The sequence below is a fragment of the Macaca nemestrina genome, chromosome 3, assembly GCF_043159975.1.
Source record: "Macaca nemestrina isolate mMacNem1 chromosome 3, mMacNem.hap1, whole genome shotgun sequence".
In the NCBI taxonomy this organism is placed as follows: Eukaryota; Metazoa; Chordata; class Mammalia; order Primates; family Cercopithecidae; genus Macaca; species Macaca nemestrina.
The window spans coordinates 135,183,702-135,211,348 of record NC_092127.1 but is presented as its reverse complement, the minus strand read 5'-3'; the positions used below and the strand labels follow the sequence as shown (position 1 = coordinate 135,211,348).

Here is a 27,647-nt window from a genome sequence, read left to right as displayed (position 1 = left end):
GTTGACTGTACTACTGAAGACTTTTGTTCTTTTACAGTTCTATAGTGTGGCCTTTGCAATGTATTGGGGACATCTGGTATCCCCTAGGGGATATTTGTGTCTTATTCTGCTACATACTTAGAAGGAAACTAAGATGTCTGTTTCAAGCTGTAGCATATCTGGCTGAACATGTAAAGGAGTTAAGATGATCCTAGAGCATGGGCCACTGTGTCTGTCATACAGTGCACCTTACCAGCCCCCACACAGAGCAATCTCTGAAACTCCACTTCCAGACAGAGCCATCGGTTAGACTGACCGACTTCCTTTCCTTCCTTCCTTTCCTTTCCTTTCCTTTCCTTTCCCTTCCTTCCTTCCTTCCTTCCTTCCTTCCTTCCTTCCTTCCTTCCTTCCTTCCTTCCTGTAATGTACACTAAGGCTATGTGTTAGTCTGTTCTCATACTGCTCTTAGGTTGGTGCAAAAGTAATTGCGGGTTTTGCCATTGATGTAAAGAATTACCTGAGACTGGGTAATTTATGAAGAAAAGAGGTTTAATTGAATCACAATTCCACAGGCTATACAGGAGGCATGCCAGGGGAGACCTCAGGAAACTTACAGTCATCGTGGAAGGGTGAAGGGGAAGCAAGCACATCTTCATGTGGCCCTTGGAGAGAGGGACCTAAGGAGAAAGTGCTACACACCTTTAAACAACCATATCTCATGAGAACTCATTCACTGTCACGAGAATAGCAAAAGGGAGGTCCATCCCCATGATTCAATCACCCCTACCAGGCTTCTCTAACATGTGGAGATTATAATTTGACATGAGATTTCAGTGGGGACACAGATCCAAACCATATCAAGCATTTGAACACAGTTAAGGTATTATACTTCTGCCCCAAAGAGCTTATAGTTTCTGAAAGGATGAAACATAAGCATATAACTCTTCTCCCACAGGGATTTTTAAAAAACTTTTGTACAGACATGGCTTTTGTTAAATGACTTGACAGGGAGTACTGTGGAAGCTCAGGCCAGGAGGTCTGTACTCTGTGGATAAGTTGCCAGGAAGGTTTCTTGGAAAAGATAGGGCTTGAGATAGGCCTTGGGGGCCCAATTCAGTTTGCCTTGGTGGAGAGAAAACAGTGGTCCTCTACTGTAGTGATGCTGCAGAGTGGGGCTGTGAGGGTAGGCATGCTTAAGCCAGGTCTTGTGAGCACATTAGACAGAATGTTTCAGTAGGCTAATATGAGAGATGAAATTGAAAAGAAATAAGGGGCAGAGTGCAGAGGGCTTTAAAATACAAAACCTACATTTTTATTTGGGTTAAGTTACTTAGTCTCTGATTTTCTGTTTTCTACTTTATACAGATTTTGTGAATCTTTATCTTTTATCCTAAAGTAATGGTGAGCTATTGAGCCTAGTTAGATGGAATAACATAGTGACATTAATTGCCAGCATTTATTGAATATTTACTATGTGCCAGACAGTGTTGTAAGCACTGTGAATTGATTAGCTCGTTTAAATTTTACAACAAGCCTATGAAGTTAATACTATTACCTGTAATCTACAGATAAGAACTAATGTAGTGACCCAAATCACTAAGGTAGTAAGTGGTAGAACCTAGGTATTTTCAATCTGGACCTTTAAAATAATTTTCCTGACAGCAATTTAGACACTATTTTGGTATAATTTATATAACATTTAGTAGTGAGAAATTCTGTGTGGGGAATTTGGACTTGGTAGTTACAGCTTTTCAGTGTGAGGTGATGAGATCTTAAAAGCGATTAGAAGAAAATGGGTTAGTTTGAGAGAAATTGCTAAAGAAAAAGCAGTAGGACTTGAATGATGTCATATGGGGGAAAGTTATAAGACATGTATAAAATAGCTCTCTAGCCTGATTTGGGAGAATCAGCACTTCATGAACAGAAATAGCGAAGTCAGGAGGGCAAGCTAAATAGGTGAACATTCAGTTTGGTTTAGATATATTAAGGATGAAGAGAGAGTAAGACAAGTTATTCTCAATAGAGAACAGAGCCGTTCATGTTATAGTTTAAGGGAACTTTTCTTTTAACCTATATTTATTGAGGGTTTACTATGTGCAGAGTATCATGCTAAAACACAGATATGTGTAAAGGGATAATGATTAAAGTTTGGAAACCACTAGGAAAATCTAACATGGTTGACATTAACATAGAAAGTAAAAAATGTTTAAGTATATTGAAACAATGAACATCGCCTCCTTTAAAGCTTTTGATGTAGGTTGTGCATATTAACTGCATATGTCTGCACAAATTTATATGCATATCACAAATACACTCATGCACATATATACAAAAATGTGGTTATTTTACACAGTACAAGGAGGAAGAAGGCATTACATTAAACTCTAGAGTGAGGAATTTAGATAAAAGAGAATTCTTTGACAAGAAATTTTTTTTACGTTATAATTAGGCTGCCAGTGGAGATGTGACAACAGTTTTTCTTGGGGGTAGTTGAAGTTACTGAGGAGATCCTGAATAAAAAATACCCTTCTTGCTTGCCTAGCTTCTGAACAAGTTGAGAAATAGAAAAACTAAAGACGTAGGTAAAAAGAAAGTATCTTTTACAGAAAAGGCTGAAGTGGAGAATGAGGCTCCCACTTTTGACAGGCAAGTGCACTGGCTACCAATACTCCACCCTGTGCTTGTCAGGCCTCATCAGTCCAGAGCAGGGCTGCCCCTGGCTAAGGAGAACATGTACCCCTTATCAGGCTCATTCCCAGGAAGCAGAATGAGGAGGAGGTGCTGAGGTTTGCAAATTTCTTATGCTTCCCAGACTTCCCAACCACATAATTCACTCTTCTTCACCAGGGAAGGGTGAGTGAAGGGATAGAGAGAAGCCTGGAGTACTCAGAGAAAAACCTTCCTTTCCAGAGAGCAGGAGCAGGTTAAAGGCTCTCTACCACTAACTTGAGAAAAAATAATCCCATCTACTTGAGATGCCTGAACTGTAAGAAAGAGCCGGGATTAGGGACCCTGACTTTTGGCTCTTTTAAATTTTTGACCTGTATAGTTAAAATTCTATGAATATCCAAAGAGATTGCAGAGTGGGGGCTAATTTCCTGCTGCCTGCTCCTAAGAATGCGGGGCTCTGCGTCTGTCTTACAGGAGGTCTGTTTTAATGATTAGATCCATTTCTTGTTTTTGGTAGCTTAAAAGGTAAGACCTGGATACTAAGAAATGTTTGGTTTATAGGGCAGCAGGAACCGTGAGAAATATACACAAGCTTTGCAAGCAAAATTCTGGCTTTAGAGGTACATGGCTGGTGCAGTTTGCCATCATTAATGGCTTGGTGATAAAATGACTATTTAGCCAAAAGAAGATGCATGCTAATTTCACATACCCCTTCTGGCTCAAACTGCTCTCTTTCGTTCACTCATTTCTTCATTTCTTCATTCATGGATGTTTATTGAGTAACTTCAAGTTCTTTTTTAGGCAGTGGGGAAATGAGGTGAAGAGAACAGATAAAATCTCCTGCCTTCATGAAGTATATATGCTGGTAGATATAAAAATATATTAATAAACATATAAGTAAAATTTATAGGATGTCAGATGGTGACAAGATTTATGGAGAAAGATAAAACACAGAAGGGGACAGAGGGTAAGATGGTTGCTAGTGGTCAGGAAAGACTTCACCGAGAGGGTCACATTTAAGCAAAGGTCTGAAGCAATTGAGAGAGTAAGCCAGGCAGCTGAGAGGAAGATCCTTTGGCAGAGGAATCAGCAAGTACAAAAACTTTGAGATGTGAGAATCTCCAGCTTGAAGCCCTGGGACTTTGTGAGCCATTTTACTTTGAGTGGGATGGGTTTGAGGAGAAGAGTGATAAGATGTGACACTTTAATTATTCTGACTCTATTTTGAGGATAATCCATTAAGGGGAAGAGCAGAAGCAAGGAGAACAGTTTAGAAGCACATTCAAAATTGAGATGATGTTGGCTCGGACTACAGTAGTAGCAAGGAGGTGGTGAGGAGTGGTCAGAATCTGGAAGTATATGGAAGCTAGGATCAACAAAATTGGTAAAAGATTGAGTTTGTAGTACATGAAGGGTTAGGGATGGTTTTAATCAAATTTTTGCTCTGAGTAACTGAAAGTATAGAGTTGCTACTTACTGACATGGGAAAGGAGGAGCAGATATGAGAGCAGGAAGATTGGGAGTTTACGTTTGGAAATGATAAGTTGAGATGCCTTGTGAATATCTACATTGTAGGACTCCATAGCAATTGGATTTACTAGAGAAGAACTCACAGCTAAAACTGGGGCTAGAGATACACAGTTGTGAAGGCATCCAGTCTTAAGATAGGAGGAGCTCACCAGCTCCAGAGGGCAGACACAGAAGAGAAGAGTCCATGGATCAGGTCTTGTGACATTTTATTGTTTCCAGGCCATGGAAACACTGGGACACCGGTAAAGGAGCATGAGAAGGTGAGACCAGTGAGATAATGAGAGAATGATGACCTGGAAGCTAAATAAAGAAAATATTTTGAGAAGGAAAGAGAAATAAACTGGGTCAGGTGCTCCTGACATGAAAAGTAAAAAGATCAATTCTTGGCCATTGACTTCAGCAACATGTGATCACTCGTGACTCCAAAAGAAGCTGATTGGAATGTGTTCAAGAAGGAGGAAGAATGGAAAGAGTGGAATTGGAGACACCTAATAGAGTCAATGTTCTGAAGCTTTTTGCCCTCAAGGGGAGTGAAAAAATTACCTAGAGGGAGGGATGTCATCCAAAATATTTTTTTGTCAAAGATGGGAGATAGGATGTCAGCTTCTTTATCTGTTGGTGGGAATGGTCTAGTTATGTGGGGAAACTTGATGTAGGGAAACTTGATGTGGGGAAACTTGATGAGGAAAGAGAGAGAGGACATTGCTGAAAAGGCAGTTGTTCTTGAAAAGGCAAGAAGGGCTAGAATGTTGTGCACTAGTAGAGGGTTTACTCTTAGATGAGATGACAGACAATTCATCCATAGTACTAGGAGGGAGATGGACTATATGTGCACTGATAGCAGTGGGTTGTGGCTAAATCACTGCATTGGGTCATGTTTGAGTAATAAGCTACCAGTAATAGAATTTATAGTCCTCTGTGCCTGTGGAACTTACGGCCCACAAAAACCTTCACATACCTATTACTGTGGCCCCTCCGCCACCTCATCTAACAATTTTATAGTTTCTAACTTTAAAGTTGAACTACAACATTATTTTAATGAGTGGCTAACTTACACTTAAATTAGTAATAGCTGATATTTATTGAATCTTCTACATGATCTTATGTAAAACTCTCACCAAACCTATGAAGTTGGAACTGTCACTAACTTCCAGTTAGCAGTTGAGGGAACAGAGCCTAAGAGAAAATAAAGAACTTGCTGAAGATCACAAGTGGACCCAACTTATTGCTTTCTGACTCTGCAGTTCATTCAATAACCATAGGCTTTCCTGCTTTGTGAAAGTACTTGGGCCTGTAAAATGTGAAAATTATGAATGCAGTAAATGAACCTTGGATATAATTTGGTTTACTTCTATGATTGTAATCTGAAATTAAAATGCTTTGATTGCTTTGAGCTTCTGCCCCTCCTCCCAGTTTCTCCTTCCAAAACCTAGAATTTAAGAGTCTTTTACAGAAATTTTTGATGCTACGCTAGAGGAAAAATTGGTTGACTGGCTGCAGGTGGGTAGAACATTGTAATTCTTGTGGTAGTTCTCTTTTATAAATCAGCTCTTAAATTAGAATTTGACAGCAAGATGCTCCATCTATTCAGAAGTGAATGAGAGCATAGGAGCATGGTCTTCAGAGTCAAAATGATGAGAATTGGAATTTTCCTTTGATTCTTTGCTTGTATGTGTCAAGCCTTCTAGGTCTGCTTTCTCATTTATAAAGTAGGGGTAATAGGATTTACCTACTATGATTGTTGTATTAGAGATGATATATTCTCAAACACAAATCATAGAGCTTGGAGCTTTTTCTGCTAATAAATGGCAGGTGACTGGGTAGTTCCTTTGTCAGTTCCATTAACTACCACCCAGGAGATGGTAATCCAGAGGGTTGCCAATCGTGTCTTTTTCCTCGTTACCTTAATTCCCAATAGAAAAATGACTCATTCAAGTATTTAATTTAAGAAATGTTTAGGGAGCCTGAGGTGGGCGATTCACCTGAGGTCGGGAGTTCGAGACCAGCCTGACCCACACGGAGAAACCCCATCTCTACTTAAACACACACACACACACACACACACACACACACACACACACACACACACAATTAGCCTGACTTGGTGGCGCATGCCTATAATCCCAGATACTTGGGAAGGCTGAGGCAGGAGAATTGCTTGAACCTAGGAGGTGGAGGTTGCGGTGAGCTGAGATCGCACTATTGCACTCCAGCCTGGGCAACAAGAGCAAAAACTCCGTCTCAAAAAAAAAAAAAAAAAAAAAAGAAAGAAAGAAAGAAATGTTTATTATGCGTACTTTTTAGGAATGATTTATTATTTAGCATTAGAGAAAATAAAGCTTTATAGAAACATACCATTCTTATTTTGAATAAAAATTTAGAACATATTACCTGACAGTGGAAAAATGGAACATACATGTAGGATGTATGGCTTACTGTATGTATAAGCCGCTGAGTATCCTGTTGGGTATGGAGAAGCCTCCCTGCATTTTTCTAAATGTTCTTGTTCTCTAGTCACTTAATCCAGGCATCAGTACAATATACTGATTTAGACTTTGGTTGTGTGAATTCCCTTCAGTGGAATTGGGAAATCCGTACACTGAAATTAAGCACTGCTTCCTCTTTCCCTTGAAACAGTCAACCGATGGTTAGAGAAAAAGCTATCACTGAGATTATTGGGACAGCCAGACACTCATGGGCCTGGATAATGTGTCTTGTAAGTCAGAGTGTGTAGCAGCTTAGATAGGGCCAATGTTCTTTGGTTACCTGTATTACTAACTTAATATGCATCAAACAAATCCAACTGACAAGACACCCTGACACATAAAAAATCTTGTATGATGATATTGGGAGTACCAAGTTGAGTGGGGAGTTCTTTATCTTTAAGACATTTATAGTTAATTTGGGCTAGATTTTGTCAGTACACATACAAGAGCTTGATTCATCTCCTTACTTTAGAAACTTTCCACCCTGTCACTCTGCACCCGTGACACTTGTGCTCATTCTCTTAAATTTTGAGTTGTTTTTTCTCTCTAAACTAGAGTTTATAAAAGTATTCACCACGGAGGAAGACCAAATCTTCCTCACAACCTTCTTGGAAGACCAAGTCTGTGTTTCTGCTGGTGCCTAGTCTAGTTCAGCAGGGATTGTACTGTCTGGCCACCAGTTTTGCAATCAGGCTTCACTTGACTCATAATACAGTCCTCACTACTTCTTTGGCTAGTAAATATTTACAAGTGTTTCTTGCTGTATTCATTTAATAAAATGAGATAGTTCTTTTAAATACATTGGTAATTTTAAGAGGCATAATTATAACAAACATACACAGAAAGAATTAACATGTTGCACAAGTAAACACCTTTATTTGTCTTCTGGTATTTCACATATTGCCTGAGGTTTTTAAAAAGCAGGAAAATAATGAAAACAGTGATTCTGCAAGAATACTTTATGAGCATAAGATGTGGGTTCCTTTACAGATCTCATGCTCTAAATACATTATTGGATGACAAAACTTGTGATTTCCATAGGTGAGGAGTTTTGTGAATCATATTTTTTAGGGCACTCTAACACACTATAGGATTAGCGTAAGGCTAGAAGTGTGAAAGTGGGAAACGTTTTAGTTCATGTTTTTAGATTTCCCTTCCTATGCCGCCTTCTTTTTTTTTCCCCTTACTGCCCTGCTGCTTGTTTCCTTCTCTAGTATCCATTGTCCTGTGGTCTTAAAATCATTCCTATAATGGTTCCTGTAATCTGTTCTCTTTCCCAAGGGTGTTTGCATTTTGATAGACAAAATACTCGTATTTGGCTAAGCCAGGGGAATTAAGTGCTAATTGTGAAATTCAGCTTAACATGTAAGTGGCTACCCATATTGTAAGGTGGGTCCCAAATACACTTTCATATTCAAATAGATATCTGTCCCACTTAAGGAATAAGGCGCAAAATGAGAATACTGTTACCTCTTGACTAACCGGTACCTGCATATTTGATTTAAAGATTATTATGTCTTCTTTACCCATTCTTCTAGTTTTCTAAAAATGGAGGTTTATGGAGGAAAGCATGGTAGGATAGAATATATGGGCTTAGGAGTACCACTTGGATTTATATTCAGGCTCTGCAGTTGTTTGACCTTGGACATAGGACCTCTTACCCCTATATCTCAGTTTTCTCACCTGTAAAGTATGGTTTTTAGGGTTATTATGGTGGAAAAAATGTGTATAAATTATAGCATTGTAAGCTACAGTATATACATTACAGACTCATGTAATGTAGTTATTGTAATTAGTCTAAATTCCAGGATTTCTACAAGGAAAAAATGAAAACAATCAGAAATTTGTTTTTTACATAATAACCTTGTTAAAAGTTTTTAGCAGATGTCAGTTATGCCAATAATAAATTAATTGAGGGTATGCCTTGATTTTAAGCAAGACATTTATAGTTTATGGACACATTATATTTGTGTTTGCAAATGTGTTAATGAGATGTGAATATTTACAATGTAATTTTAATACTGTTTTAATTTAAAAATGACTCATTGAACACAGGGTTACTTAAGTGCGTTTGAGAAATGATTTTTGTTCTCAAAATTTTACATTTATGAGCTGATTCAGGAATGTCTATATTATGCACATTGAGGTATGGTCTTGTGAGGTGGGCACTTTTTGTCCATGTTATGTTCTCCTGTGTTCTCTCATTATGCAGGGTTTGACAATTCTGTTTTTCACCCCACAGATTTACCAATAAAGAGATATAGAGAATATGAGCTGGTGACTCCAGTCAGCACAAATCTAGAAGGACACTATCTCTCCCATACTCTTTCTGCGAGTCACAAAAAGAGGTCAGCGAGGGACGTGTCTTCCAACCCTGAGCAGTTGTTTTTTAATATCACAGCATTTGGAAAAGATTTTCATCTGCGACTAAAGCCCAACACTCAACTAGTAGCTCCTGGGGCTGTTGTGGAGTGGCGTGAGACATCTCTGGTACCTGGGAATATAACCGATCCCATTAACAACCATCAGCCAGGAAGTGCTACGGATAGAATCCGGAAAACAGAGCCTTTGCAGACTAACTGTGCTTATGTTGGTGACATCGTGGATATTCCAGGAACCTCTGTTGCCATCAGCAACTGTGATGGTCTGGTAAGGCTCCTTCCGTTTTGGGCATATGAGTTTGCAGGTGCTGGGAGTGCAGCCATGGCTTCTGCATAGTTTGGAAGGTGGAGGTGGAAAGGAGGCTTCGTTGTTATGTTACATTTTAAGTTCAGAAAAAGACACTAGAAAGCATTTTGCTGTCAAAGATGTGTATTTTGGCTTTGTGACAATTTTGTTTCTTGGAATAATGTGAAGACGACATTATTCCAAGAAACGAAAGATAAATATTTAAGCATTTTTTTTTTTTTGGTTAATGTTTTTCCTTGTATTACATTTGAGGATTTTATTTCCTTATTTTGTTCGAAGTGTTCTGAAAACTTTCCAAAGAAGCATAGGTTCCTTCAAAATGACAGTATTTTACTCCTTATGTGGAAACTTTGGATATCTTCATAAAGAAAATATTTTGAAAGTATTCTTTAGCTTCCTCACAGAATGCTAACGTGGGAAATGAGCAGATTCTGTCAGAATTTGTCCAAGTAGCATTACTTTATGAACGCAAGGTGCAATACTTTCTGTGTGGTGGCTTTGATTCTTCATTTTCAAATTCAATACCCATATGTTGCTTTTCAGTTTTGTGGTTGAGGTCAATAGTAACCAGCCCTACTGTACACACTCTGTAGAGGTGAACTATTTTTATTTGTTTTGTATCTCCAGTTGTTATTTGAAAGGCATGTTAGTGTTTATGCCTCTTCCATATACAGCTGATTCCAAGTCTTTATTACAAAAGAGCAACCATTTTTATTTCTGTGGTTATCAGGCTACTGTTTCTTGGGAGTTCAGAGCTGTTACTTTTGTTTTGTCACTGCTTCCGGGAGTTCTCGAAATATTTCTTTCATTCCTGATTATAATTATTCTATAATACCTTGGCTGATCCTCCTGTGATACCTTGACTATTCTGCTATTGTCCTCTTTATGTATAACTTCAACACAATGGAGTTAAGATACAATGTTTTACCAAGTGCTGGTGAGTTCATCATGTTTTAGTTTATTTTTGCAAGCTTGTACTGACTCCTTATGTTCTGTAGGGTTGTAAAAACCAGCACAGAAAACTGTATGACATGCATGCAGCAGGTCTGCTTCTGCAACATGAACACCACTAGTTTAGGATTATACTTCACGGTTGGGGATGGACTAGTTTCTGGGGTTCCAAACCGTAAAGAATCTCTCAGATTCCTCTCATTCTGCATGAAAGGTTGAATAGAACTGGATTCACTTAAATCATTGAATAAAAACAATAAGAAAGTACTTTCTAGAAGACTAAACAAGATTCAAGATATTGACTCAGAGAGCTATGATTCAATACTAAGATATAAAAGGAAATACATTATATAAAATATATTAACACTTTCAAGTACACCATCTTGAGTATAGATCTTAATTTAGTGTTATTTTTAAATTTTATAGCATAAGAAATTATTTAATTTTTATTTCCTCGGTTAAGATTTGAAACTTGGGGTATTGGCTTGAAAATCAGTTTAGGGCAGGCAAAAGGCAAGGAAATCATTTTAATGCATTATTGCAGTGATTTTTAAACCTGACCAAATAATCAGTGTTTTTCTTACTGTACATGTCAAATTATTTAATCATAGATATAGAAATATGGAGCAATAGCAAGTTGTTACAAGGAAGAGGAAAATAGATACGAAGTGTGAATGGAAATTATTGGTATTATTTAGTTTCTAATTTTTAAGATACAGTGTTAACTATATCATGTATATGTCAGTGTAATATATGTGTATATGTGTGTGTGTATAAAACTTGTACAAGTATTCATTTGCTCCATTCTTTGATCCATTAACTAATAAATTTAAAAAATTTGCAGGAAGCTGGTTATGGGCACTTTTCTGGGCACTGTGAAATAGTGAAAGAAATAATCATGGTTACACCCTCAAGGAGCTCAGAAATGTAAAGTTTTGCCATAGAATTTAAGTGTCCAAAATGTTTGGTAAAAGAACACACACTCACACACACACACACACAGACACACAAAATATATGTAAATATTTATATAATTATATATAATTAAATATATAACTTTTATATATTTATATAGTATATGAATTATGTTTACTGTAAATTATGATTAAGGAAGGTATCTTCTGGAGAGATCTTATGAACGGAACATAATTTTTCAAAAGAGAGAAGTGGCCCAGACATTGAGTTTGATCAGGAAAAGGGTGGGTCTGGCCTTATTAGGCAGTGCTGAGGATGTGGACATGCACAAATGGAAGCCTTTTCTGGAGTTTCCAGCTCATAGCAGCTGTGTGCTAGGAGGAAGGAAGCAGATGGTACAGAATCAGAAGCAGGCTTAGGAAAGCAGATCAATAAACTGAGGGAAAACAGTAGTTGCTTCATTGAGTTGTGGAGGATTTCTTAAAATTGAAGAATTGCTTTGAATCGAATAAACCTTTAGAAGAGATCATTTCAAAGTTTAATTGGTGAGAATGAGATTGTGGATAAATTTGGCTGATCAGCTGGTACCTGGGTCCTTTAACTATCTATGTGTAGGGATTTAGGCTTGGGCTTCTTGACGTTATGGAGGGAAGCATGGATGCTGAGATAACATCGATGCCAGAGAATTAACCTGATGGCATATAAAGCCATTGTCTTGGGAGGCTCTGGGGTTATAATAAAATCCAAGTTGTCTTAATAGAATGTATATCCCCTTCTGGCCTAAAAATACGGATGAGAAAATTTCTGCCCATCAAGTATAGTTAGTTAATGCCATTGAAACCCTACCTGCATGGGAAATTTAATCAATTTCATTAGATTAATATTGGACTGGTATAGAAGGAATTCCAGTGATTCAATTTTCTACATGTATTCTTTGAAGTTGTTGCACGTAGATAGTAGCCATAGGTATGTACTCCTCACTAAGTTGGGAAATTCATGGCAAGACCCTCTCCATGAGTGAAATTTCTTCTCTTTTTCTCTTCTGCTGCTTTGTCACATGCTCTGTGAGTTTGAAATGGGCAGCACACCAGACATATTTAACAGAATGATTAATTTAATTAAAAAATCCCAGTGCTACTTAAGTGTGCTATGTAGACTCAGGTTTGTGACAAGACAAATACCAATAGTGAGGCAAAGTGTTTAGGAACTTTTATAGCAATTTTGACAGTTAATGTATGTCTGTTGGGTCTAATAATACCAGTTTTAAAAATGAGTTGGCGTTTTCTGTCTTTTTTCATTTTATTATTCTAGTAGTTAGTTTTTAATGCATTGAATTGTATTTATTTTATATGTACAAAAATACTAGTCTGGAACTGACTGGGGAGAAAAACTGTTTCTTCACCACAGATAGTTTGAGAAACAGGCAGTGACACTTAGCTGATTTCGGCCACTCTGGACATCAGAAATGTGACTGAAATAATCACATTACCTATTCCAGGTAATTGTATGAAATGATCACATGAAAGGCAATTTAACAGAGGCTTTATCAAAGAGGACAGAAGGATGCCTTGAGTGACGTATGGAGCTATGGCCTGGAATATGATCTAGACATAGATATTACTCAATGAGTTTCTGAAATCAACAGGGTTTCCTGTACAAAGAATTGACAATGCTTCCTACCCAGTGTGAACAATCAAGAACAATGTCTTTTTCTGTCTAGCATTAACCCTTTCCTGTTCTTGGTCAATATTATCATGTATACGTGACTACTAATCCTTTACCAATTACAGTTTTATCCTTGCTCTAGTCTGCCCTAATTATAGGTAAGAGTTATTGAGATATTCAATCACAGAACTGTCCCCACTTTCTGACAGCATCCAATCTAGAAAAATGCCCAACTTCTTTAGACTCTTCTCAAAATTACCCAACCGAAGCCCAAATGCTGTTAATAATAGGTTCTTTTCAACAGTCTCTTACTGAGATGCTCATAGTTCCCTCTGCTGTACGTTCTTCATCTCAGCAACGTGTAATAAACCCAGTTTGTTAACTGAAGATGTGCTTCTGGTGGTCTTTGGCTAGAGGGTGTTGATATGCTTTTCCTCTCTACTTCTACACCTTTGAAATGAGAATCTGGTGGTCAGGAGTCATGACAATGGCAGGCATTTTACACACTTCTTGGGAAGACACTTCTGGCTGAGAATCCCAGATGAAAATAGATTTCTCCCACAGAGTCCTGGCATTTACTCTCTAATACCATAAAATCTCCCCTGTGAGTAGTGGCAGCTCACAATCATATTTTGTGGTCTACAGTTTGCCAAAATAAAGGTTTTTTGGTTAATAGGCTTTATGTGATGTGTTTCATAATCTAAAGAAACTGGATTTTTCTCAACTTGCTAGAACAGTATCGCCTTGCTAATTCCTCTGGACTGTCATCAGAGGGAACTGGTTGTGAGTGGAAGAACTGACTAGCTAATGGCTCTACTGGGTTACCTAGCTCAGTAATTTCCTTGTGGGCTGATTTTAAGATCAAGGGGGTTTATCTAGGACAGAGGTTTTCAAAGTTTTTTTTTTTTTTTTTTTTAACATTTGTAATTCTTCCTTCAAATGAAATCACTAGAGGTTATCTAATAAAATAGAGTGTAAATTGGATAAACTCAGGAAAAGTCTGGTCAAAATACTCTCCCTCCTGCCTTGTCCTCAGTTCACACCACTGTTGGGCTCCCTGAGGCATCTAACAGAGATCTTTACTGGTAGGGTAGGGGTTTTTCGAAGCTTGACGTTCACAATTTGGGAACCATAAAGAGAGCCTCTCTTCTAAAACTTCTGACAGTCACATCTGGTTAATATCAGAGACATTTTATCTTTGTTGGATTTTGAGCAGGACTAAATGAAGTCTTTGTGGGCAACTGCAAAGTTACAACAAAAACAGCCCTAGTTACCTGCCTTAAGACTTTTGCTCTGTGATTTGATCCCTTCAAAAACATAATCTTGCCATGCCTATTTTAGTAAGTCTAGCTGCAGAGGCACTTTTTTAAAAAGTCCATTTAAAAAGGTATTATGAACCAGTATACCTATGATTGAGAACATTTGGCTGGTGATTATGAGCTGTGATACAGCTCGATCTGGTAAATGAAATGTTTGATACTATTTTTTAGCTATTTATAGTGGATTTAGAAAAGAAAGTTTTTGAGGGCTGATTTTGACATGTTGACATTTGCATATCAGCTTTAATGAGAGAACTTGATGTCTGAAGACCTGTTGCCTCTTACCTCTTCCTCCCGTGGAAGATGTCCACAGAAGGTGTTGTGTGTGTTATTGATGAGACAGAAGAGATAGCTGTGCCTTCATGGATTACATGCTGATTTGAGACCTTAGAAGGTCTGAAGAATAAAGGACTGAAGCAATGTTTCACCTCCAGGTACCTACACCAGGCTATTTTGGCAATGCAGGATTGGAAGATGCTTAAAGCCCTTATACCCTTTAATTTCCAGGGAGTAGGAACAAAGCAGCAGACATTGGCCCCTTTCAGAATGAAGAATGATGAGAGTCCTCCAGTTTAATTAGTCTGGAAGAACCAGTGTTGACCTCATTGCTACCTTCCTGAGGTGTGGTCAAGCAGTGGCCCCTTGAGAGCTGACGGAATGTACCTAGTTTTGTGTGCTTGCCTATGCCAGGTCTGAGCTATTGGATCCATCATCCACCTTTCCTCCTTCTTCAAATAGGCAGGCAGTTTGTGCTTATTCAGGATGAAGAGGGAAGGTTTGGCATAGTGCTTGATCATTTTCACATCTCATGTCTAATTTTCATATGGCTAGAATCATATATATGTCAAGCCTTTTTCATTTTTTTAAATCTGTATTTCTCTTTTGTGACTAATTATCTTATACAAAGAATATCCAAGGATGTGATCTTGGAATAAAGTAGAAAACCAAAAAAAAAAAAAAAAAAAAGTGTTTTCAAGTTTAAGTAATATTTTTAATAATATTTATTTGTAGTTAAATTTTTCATGTTTATTTATTATTATAAGTACCACCTGGTCACAGTTTGTTCTTTTTTATACATCAATTTGATTATAGTTTTTCCCAAATATCTCTTCTTTGATATAGTAATTTTTAAAGATTAAATTAAAGATAGTTAAAAATTAGAGAAAATTGTACATTTCTTTTTGGATAGATCTGGACAAACAGAAAATAAAAGAGGCATGGGAAGTACTTTTTCTTTCTATTGTTGGCCTGAAAAGTAATGCTTTCTATTCTTTTCAATGCCATGAAAACCATGATGTCATTATAACTAATGAAAGTTTTTGAAGATACTAAAGAAATGCTTTAAGGACTGTGAAAATATTGCTTGAGCACATCTGAAATATTTTCTTCTGCGTAAATTATAATTAAAACAAGAACAAAAGCACAGCACAGAATTGATATGATGCCTTTGTAGGTAATCATGCCCTGAGGTCACAGCCTCCTTGAAAACTAAACTCAGCCTCAAGGTTTGACTTAAGAATCGTCAATTCTAGAAATCCTGATCCAAGTTAAAGCATTTTGAAGCACTACTATTAAGTTGTTACACTGATTGCTGTGGTAAATACTGAGATTGGTCAAGTGTAACTCTTGTCTTCAAAGAGTACTGGAAATAAATTAAGCTGTATGATTTAACACTATTAGAAATATAGAGAGATTGATCAGAAATACAATTTAAAAGGGAGACTTCACTGTTGTCACTTATAACAATGAAATTGCGAAAAAAAGGAATTGAAAAATCAATTTTGTTTTTTATTAAGGTAGACTGAATTCTCTGCCTCTAAAACAAGACATTTTACACACTTTGCTTTCAAAAGAATTGATTAATTTTTGAGCAATACTAAACTACTACTAAATGTATGAAGAGATTATTATTAGTTTTATGGTGCTTTGTCATCCTAAATAGGTGTCAGTAAACAGATTCAGATCTTCCATAATTTCTGAAAATTCTCGTGTATTGATTGAAGAAACAGTAATATATAACTGAACTGAGATCTAACTCCAGATTCAGTCATACTGAAAAATAAGACATATATATATTAGCCTGACAGGTTTTGAGATGTACTATCTAGATTGTAATAGCCTACTTTTTCTTCCAGTATTTTTTGTGATAAAATACACATAACATAAAATGTACTGTCTTAATCATGTTTTAAGTATACAGTTCAGTGGTATTAAGTACATTCATATGCTTGTGCAACCATCACTATCATCCATCTCCAGAATTCTTTTCATTTTACAAAACTGAAATGCTATACCTATTAAAAAATTACTTTCCATTTCTACCTCCCTATAGCCTCGGACAATCACCATTCTACTTTTTGTCTCTATAATTTTGAATTCTCTAAATACTTCATAGAAGTGGAATCATATAATATTTTTCATTTTGTGACTAGTTTATTGCATTTAGCATAATGCCCTTAAATTTCATCCATTTTGAAGCATATGTCAGAATTTCCTTACTTTGTAAGGCTGTATAATATCCCATTGTATGTATGTATCACATTTTATGTATTCATTTATCTGTTGTTATATAACTTGGATTGCTTCCACACTTTAGATACTGTGAATAATGCTGCCATTAATATGAGTGTACACATATCTTTTCAAGACTGTGTGTTCAGTTCAGTTGAATTTATCTCCTGAAGTGATATTGCTGGATCATATGGTCATTCTATTTTTAATTTTTGGAAAAAAATTGCCATACTGTTCCCCATGGTAGCTGTATTAGTTTGTCTTTACATTGCTGATGAAGATACACCCGAGACTGAGTAATTTTCAAAAGAGAGAGGTTTATATGTTATTCCTCTTAGTGCCTTAAACTAGAACCTGTTCAGACATGTGATAAGTTAGCACAAGTTTATTTTGGTGCAAATAATTTAGAAATTTATTCATAGTTTTTCATAATACACATTTTCCATGAAAATTTTGAGGTTTCCTCTTAATACTTGCTTATTTATACTGCAAATCCTATTTTGAAATGGAGAAAGTATTTTAATGATGATGTGCTTTCGAAAATACATATATCTTTCTGAGAGAAAAAGACACCATAAAAAGCAAATGTGTGTATCATTACTAGCAGCAGCCGCAGAAGAAAAGAAAGAACAACAAAATCTGTATGTTTCCAAATAAGTAAAGTTTTTAAGTGAAATAAAAAAACTGGAAATAAGGCGGTTGAGACCTTGGTTCTAGTGAATGTTGTGTTTCTAATTCTGGTCTGTTCATCTCCAGCTGATATTTTAGAGTGTCTGAAGCACTTTTTGTCTATCCCAATCAGAACTTTATTATGTAGAACAGAAATGAGAAACAGAAGTCATGGGTCATACTTTGGAGTTTGCCTCCCAAGTATCTCTTTCCTCATTTATTTATGCATGTAGTCACATTCATTAGGAACACCAGAAAAACTATGAAAAGAAGTTTCTAGTGTCTCAAATTCTGGTCCAGAATGGTATATAGGTAGAACAGAACACAATTTATTGTTAAACTGTGAGTTTTTGTTAATAATGGATTGACAGTGATAACAATAAAATAATGATAACAATAGTTAACATTTGTTTCATACTTCTTAGGATGAGACATGTATTTCACATGTATTAGTTTATTCATTTCCACAACAACCTAGTAAATTAGGTGCAATAATTATCCATGTTTAAGGAAAGTTTAACCATAAAATTTACCTATTTTACTAGAATACTGTCTGATTAAAAGTTAATAATGTTAACTACAATTAAATTTGAGTAGTTATTCTCAATATGAATACATACACAGAGCAAATAACATTTAGGGTATATATTAGTCCATTTTCATGTTGCTATGAAGAAATAACTGAGACTGGGTTAATTTATAAAGAAAAAGAGGTTTAATGGACTCACAGTTCCACATGGCTAGGGAGGCCTCACAATCATGGTAGAAGGCAAAGGAGGAACAAAGTGACATCTTACATGGTGGCAGGCAAGAGAACATGTGCAGGGGAACTGCCCTTTATGAAACCATCAGATCTCATGAGACATATTCACTACCACAAAAACAGCATGGGAAAAACCCACCCCCATGATTCAATTACCTCTCACTGAGTACCTCCCATGACATGTGGGGATTAGGGGAGCTACAATTCAAAATGAGATCTAGGTGGGGACACAGCCAAACCATATCATTCTACCCTGGCCCCTACCAAATCTCATGTCCTCACATTTCAAAAGCAATCATGCCTTCCCAACAGTCCCTCAAAGTCTTATTTCAGATAAGCTCAAAAGTCCATAGTCCAAAGTCTCATCTGAGACAAGGAAAGTCCCTTCCGCCTATGAGCCTATAAAATCAAAGCAAGTTAGTTACTTCCTACATACAATGTGGGTATAGGCATTGGGTAAATACAGACATTCCAAATGGGAGAAATTGGCCAAAAACAAAGGGGCTACAGGGCCCATGCCAGTTCGAAATACAGCAGGGCAGTCAAATTTTAAAGCTCCAAAATGATTTCTTTTGACTCCAGGTCTTGCCTCTGGGTCATGCTGATGCAAGAGCTGGGTTCCCATGGTCTTGGGCAGCTCCAACCCCTGTGGCTCTGCTCGGTACAGCCTTCTTCCCAGCTGCTATCATGGGCTGGTGTTGAGTGTCTGCAGCTTTTCCAGGCATATGGTGTAAGCTGTCAGTGGATATACCATTCTGGGGTCTGGAGGACGGTGGCCCTCTTCTCACAGCTCCACTAGGTGGTACCCCAGTAGGGACTCTGTGTGGGGGTTCCCGCCTGACATTTCCCTTCTGCACTGCCCTAGCAGAGATTCTCCATGAGAGTGCTGCACCTGCAGCAAACTTCTGCCTGGACATCCAGGCATTTCCATACATCCTCTGAAATCTAGGTGGAGGTTCTCAAACCTCAGTACTTGACTCGTGTGCACCTGCAGGCTCAACACCACATAGAATCTGCCAAAGCTTGGGGCTTGTACCCTCTGAAGTCATGGGCCATGCTGGGCCCCTTTTAGTCATGGCTGGAGCAGCTGGGATGCAGGCCATGAGTCTCTAGACTGCACACAGCATGACAACCCTGGGTCTGGCCCATGAAACCATGTTTTCCTCCTAGAACTCCGGGAATGTGATGGAAGGGGCTGCTGTAAAGATCTCTGACATGCCCTAGAGACATGTTCCCGATTGTTTTGGGGATTAACATTTGACTCCTTGTTATTTATGCAAACTTCTACAGCTAGCTTGAATTTCTTCTCAGAAAATGGGATTTTCTTTCCTATCTCATTGTCAGGCTGCAAATTTTCCGAATTTCTATGCTCTGCTTACCTTATAAAGCTGAATGCCATTAACAACATCCAAGTCACCTCTTGAATGCTTTGCTGCTTAGAAATTTCTTCCAGCAGATACCCTAAATCATGTCTCTCAAGTTCAAAGTTCCACAAATCTCTAGGGCAGGGTGAAAATGCTGCCAGTCTCTTTGCTAAAACATAACAAGAGTCACCTTTGCTCTAGTTTCCAACAAATTCCTCATCTCCATCTGAGACCACCTCAGCTTGGCTTTCATTGTCCATATCATTACCAGCATTTTGGTCAAAACCATTCAACAAGTCTCCAGGAAGTTGCAAACATTCCCACATTTTCCTGTCGTTTTCTGAGCCCTTCCCACTGTCCCAACCTCTGCCTGTTACCCAGTTCCAACGTTGCTTTCACATTTTTGGGTATCTTTTCAGCAGCATCTCACTGTGTTAGTCCATTTTCATGCTGCTGATACAGATGTACCTGAGACTGGGTAATTTACAAGAGAAAGAAGCTTAATTGGACTCACAGTTTCATGTGGCTGGGGAAACCTCACAATCATGGCAGAAGGCAAGGAGGAGCAAGTCACATCTTAAGTGGATGGCAGCAAAGAGAGAGCTTATGCAGGCAAACTCCCATTGTTTAAAACCATCAGATCTCGTGAGAATCATTCACTATCAGGAGAACAGCACAGGAAAGACACATCCCCATAATTCAGTCACCTCCCATTAGGTTCCTCCCATGACATGTGGGAATTGTGGGAATTACAGTTCAAGGTGAGATTTGGGTGGGGACACAGCCAAACCACATCAGTAGCTATACCATTTTACATTCCCACCAACAGTGCACAGAGTTTGATTTTTTTCACATTCTTGTGAACACTGGTTATTTTCTGTTTTTTTTTCTTTTTCTTTTTCTTTTTTTTTTTTTTTAGTAGCCATCCTAAAGGTTGTGAGGTGGGTGGTGTCTTATTATAGTTTTAAGATGCATTTCCCTAATGGTTAGTGAAGTTGAACATCTTTTCATGTGCCTGTTGGCCACTTGTATATTTTCTTTGGAGAAATATCTACTGAAGTTATTTGCTCCTTTTTGAATCTGGTTGTTTTTTGTTGTTGAGCTTTAGGAGTTTATATATTCTAGATATTAATTTCTTATCAGATACATAGTTTGCAAGTGTTCTCTTCCATTCTGTGTGTTGCCTTTTTACTCTGTTAATAGTGTCTTTTGATACACAAAAGCCTTTTTATTTTCATGAAGTCCAATTTATTTTTTTCTTTTGTTCCCTGTGCCTTTGATGTGAGATCAATTGCAAAATTCAATGTTGTGAAGCTTTTGCCATATATGTGTGTGTGTGTGTGTGTGTGTGTGTATATATATATATATATAATTTTTTTTTAACAAGAGTTTTTAGTTTTATGTCTGACATTTAGGTCTTTTATCCATTTTGTATTAATTTTTGTGTATATTGTTAGGTAAGGATCCAGCTTTCTGCTTTGGGCATGTGGATATCAAGTTTTCCCAGCTCCATTTGTTGAAAAGATTGTCTTTTCTCAATTGAATGGCCTTGGCACCCATTTTGGAAATCATTTGACCATATATGCAGCAGTTTATTTCTGGACTTTCTATTCTATTCCACTGCTGCATATGTTTATCTTTAGGCTAATATAACACTATTCTGATTACTGTAGCTTAATAAGTTTTGTTATCAGGAATTGTGAGTCCTCCAGCTTTATGCTTTTTTTTCAGATTTGTTTTGGTGATTTGGGTTCCTGTGAGATTCTGTATGAAATTTAAGATGGGTTTTTCAACTTCAGCCAAAAAAAAGTCTTTAGTATTTATGTCAGAAGGTGTACTGGTAATGGACTCCTTCAGTCTGTATTTATCTAGACATGTCTTCTCCCTCAATTTTGAAGGCATGTTTTGCCAAATTAGGATTCTTGGTGTACATTTTTTTTTTCTCTTGGCATTCTGAATATATCAGTCCACTCCCTCTGGAATCTATAAGTTTCTGATGAGAAATCTGCTGATTATCTTGAGGATCCCTTGTATGTGATGAATCATTTCTCTCTTTGTCTTTGTCTTTCAGCAATTTAATTACGATGTATCTTGGTGTTAGTCTCTTTGAATTCATGCTACTTGGAGTTTAGTGAGCTTCTTATATGTTTATATTTATGTCTTTCATCAAATTTGGGAAGTTTCTAGCTATTATTTCTTCAGATATTTTCTTTGCTTCATCCTCTTTCTCTTCTCTTTCTGGATTTCCCACAATATGTATGTTGGTCTGCTTAATGGTGTTCCACAGGTCCTTCAGGCTCCGTTCACTTTCCTTCAATCTTTTTTCTTTCTCAGACTTGGTATTTCCATGGTCCTACCTTCAAGTTTACTAATTTTTCTGCCTTCTCGGATCTGCCTTTGAATTCCTGTAGTGAATTTTCCAGTTCAGTTAGTTTCCTTTTCAACTCCAGAATTTCTTTTTGGTTTCTTTCTTTCTGTCTTTCTTGATATTTTCATTTCTTTGCATATATCACTTTCTTGACTTTCTCCAAGTGTGTCTTAATTCTTTAAACATCTTTAAGACAGTTGTTTTAAAGTATTTGTTTAGTAGATCTGCTACTGCTGCCACTAGGTCTTATTTAGGAATGGTGTCTATTGTTTTTTTCTTTTCCTTTGAATGGACCATACTTTTCTGTTCCTTTGTGCTCCTTGTGATTTTTGGTTTTAAACTGAGCTTCTGAACCTAATAGTATTGTATCTCTGGAAATCAGATTTCCTCCCATTCCTCAGGGCTTGCTGTTTGCTTTGTTGTTGTTGCTGTTTATTTGTTTGTAGTTGTTGTAGGCTGCCTCTTTTCCAAAGATTAGGCTGAACTGTAAACTTAAAGTCTTCTCAGATCTTCTGTGAGCCTGTGCTCACAGCATGCACAATGACTTTCAGATTTTTCTTGTATATGTAGCTGCTTTTGACTATCCTAGTATTCAGTCTCTGGTTCACAAAAGGAGAAAAAGAGAAAAATGAAAAAAAAAAAAAGCTATCTTTTTAAATTCCCTAAAAACCATTTCAGTCAGATGAGGAGGGGTTTACAACAATGGAGGGAGTAACAAAAAAGGCTGTCACTCTTTGTCTAAATCTCCATGATCAGAAGCATCAGTGATCAGGGCATGAATCCCAGATATTTGGAGAACAAGGCCCTTTTTGCCCACATTGGCTCCTGCAGGTTGTATGCAAGCTGCTCTAGAAATATGTGCCTAGCTGCCTGCCCCAGGGCCGAGGGTTGGGGTACTGGTAACTGCTACTGTGCTAACAGCTGAAGTTGACTAAAGTTAACTGTAATTTATTATTTGAGTCTTCCCCTAGAAGTGGTAAGCCTTCAGTAGACTATAGAGTTCCACAATTCTATCATCGGACAGATTCTGCCAGTACGATTGTTACCTTAGTGAGGAAATTCTTGGTGCTTCCTATTCTATCGCCTTTTTAGAATCTTACCTGCTACATTTTAATTTTATAAAATGTTTGGAATATATTAAATTTGGGGTTTCTTAGTGGGAATAATCAATAAACATGAATGAAAACGAATAGTGGCCAAATTATTCTGAGTTATGATACTTTGGGAGAGTTCAGTTTTAAAAAAATTTAGTACCATTGATGACAGATGTCAAACCTTTTGTAAAATGGTCGAAGGAAAGGACTCATGTTGGGATTGATCACAGTGTTGTTTTAGAATTAGACAAACTTGGACTCTAGTTCCAGTTCTATCACTTACCAGCCTCAGGACCTTGAACAAGTTATTTAACCTTGCTAAGGTCTCTTTCCTTCAGTAAAATGGGGAAAGTAATGCTTTTCAGATTAGGGCATTACCAAGAGCATTAATGTGTCTTCCACACAGCTCGGCTCTTAGGAAATCAGCGTTACTGAAATCCTCTTCTTTTTCCATTTACAATAATTTGTTTTAGCATTTTGTGATTAATAATAATAATGATTAAGTTTGCAAAATAAGATATGCTGCAGTAACCCAATTTGGCCTGTGAGTCAGTTTGTGGAAAATATAGTCGTCCACGAAATTAGAACCTTGGTGAAACTCCTTGTAATTTTAAGATAACATTTTCTATGTCATGTATGGCTCCTTTAACATCATCTAGCCTGGGGGTTACTTTCATCTCTGCTCTCCTGAAGACTTCTAAAGATAAAAAAACCATTACTTTCCATCTTATTTATATATAGCTCTACCATATAGAAAGTTATTGTTCCATGTATTTGAATCTTTGGAGTTGAGACAAAGATTTAATAACCATGATAGACTTCTTATTGCTGTTGTCATTACAATAGTGAGGTTTTACACAATTGACTACCATGTAGTGCACTCTGTCACAAATAACCATACAGAAAATGACCTCTGCTGTAGGAAATAGTTCCTTCAGTGGTGTGATGTAGTTCACACCCTAGCTGGAATAGAATTAACCTGGCATAAGTCACAATTTTAAAATTTGTCTCAGGTTTTTCGTTTTGGTCAAATATTTTAAGTAAGGAATCTCAGAATGAGATGTATTTGGGATAGAGGGTAAAGGGTTTTTATGGCATCAGATGGTGTATCCTGTTGTTCAGAATCTTCCCAACCTCATTAATTTGCTATCTTTTTTTTTTTTTAAGTGATGGTGTTTAATATGCGACTTTATACCTTTTTTTTTTTTTCCTCCTGGTCTAGAGTCTTCCATAAAAACAAGCATCCAGCAAGGAGTGGTCATTTTCTGCCCCTCTGTGGAGGTAATTGAAAGGAATGAAGAAAGAGGTGGCATAGGGGTGCCTAGCTCCAATTACCAGAAAATGTAGTGTTTAGACTGGAATGGCATTATCAAAGTAGATATTTGGGATTCTGATTAGGTGATAAAACTTTCCAACCTCAATTTAAAATGTAGGAGACTTCTGGAAGGTCTACTTCTGTCTGGTGATGTCTCCAAAAGTAGATATTAATAGATTGAGAGGACTGTACTGTTAGATGCTAGGGTGTCTCATTAACCTAATGGGATCCAGTCTTAAAGTCGACTTCTGAGCTGATCATATGAAGCCTGAGAGAAAATGAAGAACAGTACTTAATGAGAGAATCTGCAAATGTTAGCAACCCAAACACAATGGGAAACATTTCATGTAGCATTATCAGTGAAACATGATGCTTTTAACATAGTGATTGGACTCTTAGGGTAATACTTCCTTTGGGCTTGCAGGATATTTGACCTTGCTTAGGGTGTACCAGTATTTTATGCTTTACTTCCTGGCTTCTTGCAGTCCTTTATTTTGCATACCTGACTCTGAGAATGGTTTTAACTGGCTGCCTGGACAAGAAAGCAGACCAAGCATAGTGATGTTGGTCCAGATAAAATAAGTCACCATGAGGTCTCTATTTGGTCAGCTGCACCTCACTCCCAACCTTGGCTTCAACTGTGGTGTCACACCTAGACTTAGCATATAAAAATGAGAGAAGACTTTGAGATATATTGGTTCCAGACTCTAATATTGAGCCATATTGGTTCACTTTGAGCCATATTTGTTCTAGGCTCTTTGAGCCATATTGGTCCTAGACCCTAACCATTGATCTAAAATTTTCAGAAAGGGATCTCTTTTTATATGCTGTGCTTGGAAAAAAAAATTTAGGAACATGTTTATCTATGAGAATGTTTGAAATATGGGCTGTATTCATGGCACCATGTTACTACTTTTTTTCCATACTTAAAAACCAGGAGTTTGAATTAGGTCAGTGATTCTTTTTGTTCCATTTGTTGAACGTTATTTAAAATATTTTGTATACCAAGCTGTGTAGTGACCCTTTTTTCTACTTTTTAATAACGTAAAAACATACAAAATTGCTGGTCAAAGTTTACCATGAGTACAAATTACTCTTCCTCTACACTGGTTGATTCCCCTTTCCAATAAAACAACTTATTCATAGATCTGTACCATTTTGTCCAGTCTTAATGAAACAATGACATTCATTCTCAGATCTTCATTACTGCTTCCACTGGTCCCTTAAGATCTACGGAGCTAGAATTAGGAAATCATTAACTATTAAGTTAGTTTTTGAGGTTCCTTCTGGGACTGTGATGTTCCTTTTTTTTTTGTTTTTGTTTTTGTTTTTTGAGACGGAGTCCCGCTTTGTCGCCCAGGCTGGAGTGCAGTGGCGCCATCTCGGCTCACCGCAAGCTCCGCCTCCCGGGTTCCTGCCATTCTCCTGCCTCAGCCTCCCAAGTAGCTGGGACTACAGGCGCCCACCGCCATGCCCAGCTAATTTTTTGTATTTTTAGTAGAGACAGGTTTCACCGTGTTAGTCAGGATGGTCTCCATCTCCTGACCTCGTGATATACCCGACTCGGCCTCCCAAAGTGCTAGGATTACAAGAGCGAGCCACCGCGCCCGACCGGGAACTATGATGTTCTGTGACTGTATCTAAATTTGTCTTCTAATTTGTTTTCATGGACAGTGTCCTTCTGGCCAAGGAAGAGATCAAAGCATCAAATTAACTATTACTCATTAATTATGGTCTGCAAAAGAAATTGCGTGAATGAATGCTTACTTTTCCAAATGCTGAAATACAGTTACTTTCTCATAGCACTTTTTCTACTTTTTAAAGTGTATTTTTTAATCCTCTAATTCTGAATAAGCTCTGAGTACTTGAAGGCTTCAGAGGACCTAACTGCTATTACAGCTTTGGAAGATGCTTCAGCTTGTCTCCTAATGAGATGTGAAAATAACCAGTGTAAAGAAAAAAGTATATATACATATATATACACACACATAAGTACATATATGTGCATATATGTATACATATATATGTACTGCACTTCCAGTCACATAAAAAGTATAGCACCTACAATTATGTAGTTGATAATGATAATAAATGACTTTGTTACTAGTTTATTTACTGTTATTAGAGTGTACTTGTTATTAGAAAAAAAAAGCTAGCTATAAAACACCTCAGGCAGTTCTTTCAGGAGGTGTTCCAGAAGGCATTGTTATAAGAGGAGACGACAGCTCCGTGCATGTTATTGCCTCTGAAGACTTTCCAGTGGGATAAGACGTGAAGTTAGAAGACAGTTTTATTGCTGACTCTGACTCTGTGTAGGCCTAGGCTAATGTGTATGTTTGTGTCTTCATTTTTAACAAAAAGGTTTAAAAACCAAAAAAAAAAAAAAAAATTAGAGTTATGAATAAGACAAATCTTATAGAATAAGTATAAAAGGAAAATATATTTTTGTATTTTTAGTGGAGACGGGGTTTCATTGTGTTAGCCAGGATGGTCTCGATCTCCTGACCTCGTGATCGTGGTGGCGGCGCCTGTAGTCCCAGCTACTCGGGAGGCTGAGGCAGGAGAATGGCGGGAACCCGGGAGGCGGAGCTTGCAGTGAGCCGAGATCGCGCCACTGCACTCCAGCCTGGGCGACAGAGCGAGACTCCGCCTCAAAAAAAAAAAAAAAAAAAAAAAAAGGAAAATATATTTTTGTACACATTTATGTGTTTGTGTTTTAAGCCAAGTATCATTCTAAAAGAGTCAAATTCTTTAAAATTATAAGTTTATGAAGTAACAAGTTACAGTAAGCTAAGGTTGATTTATTATTGGAGAAAGAAAAATATTTTTAAAATAAATTTGGTGTGGCCTAAGTGTGGTGTTTATACAGGAGCCTACAATAATGTCTTAGACCTTCACTTTTACTTACCACTCACTGACTTGCCCAGAAAAACTTCCAGTCCTGCAAGCTCCATATAGTGCCCTATATATCTATACCAGTTGCAATCTTTTATACTGTATTTTTACCGTTTCTTCTCTATGTTCACATATGTTTAGATACACAAATACTTACTATTTTAAGACAGATTCCTATAATATTCAGTATAGTAGCATGCTGTGTAGGTTTGTAGGCTGGGAGCAGTAGGCTGTGCCATACAGCCTAGGTGAATAGTAGGTATGTAATAGGATATTCTATGTACGTTTGTGTAAGTACACCATATCACGTTCACATAGTGATGAAATCACCTAATGCATTTCTCGGAACATATCCTAGTCATTAAGCAACACTTGACTGTATTATATTAACTAGTGTAAAGATACATATATATATATATAGTTGTGTGTGTGTGTGTGTGTGTGTGTGTGTGTGTGTATTATTAA

At 37.3% G+C, this 27,647-nt stretch overlaps 1 protein-coding gene across 3 annotated transcripts in view; it reads left to right on the top strand.

Moving 5' to 3' along the window:
* LOC105477317 (ADAM metallopeptidase with thrombospondin type 1 motif 3) overlaps positions 1–27,647 on the top strand; it is a 281,319-nt gene that overhangs the window by 11,387 nt on the left and 242,285 nt on the right. For all 3 annotated transcript variants that reach the window (XM_011733778.2, XM_011733777.2, XM_071093494.1), the window contains exon 3: positions 8,908–9,314. In XM_011733778.2, the coding sequence (XP_011732080.1) occupies positions 8,908–9,314 (407 nt within the window). The remainder of the gene's footprint in view (positions 1–8,907; positions 9,315–27,647) is intronic.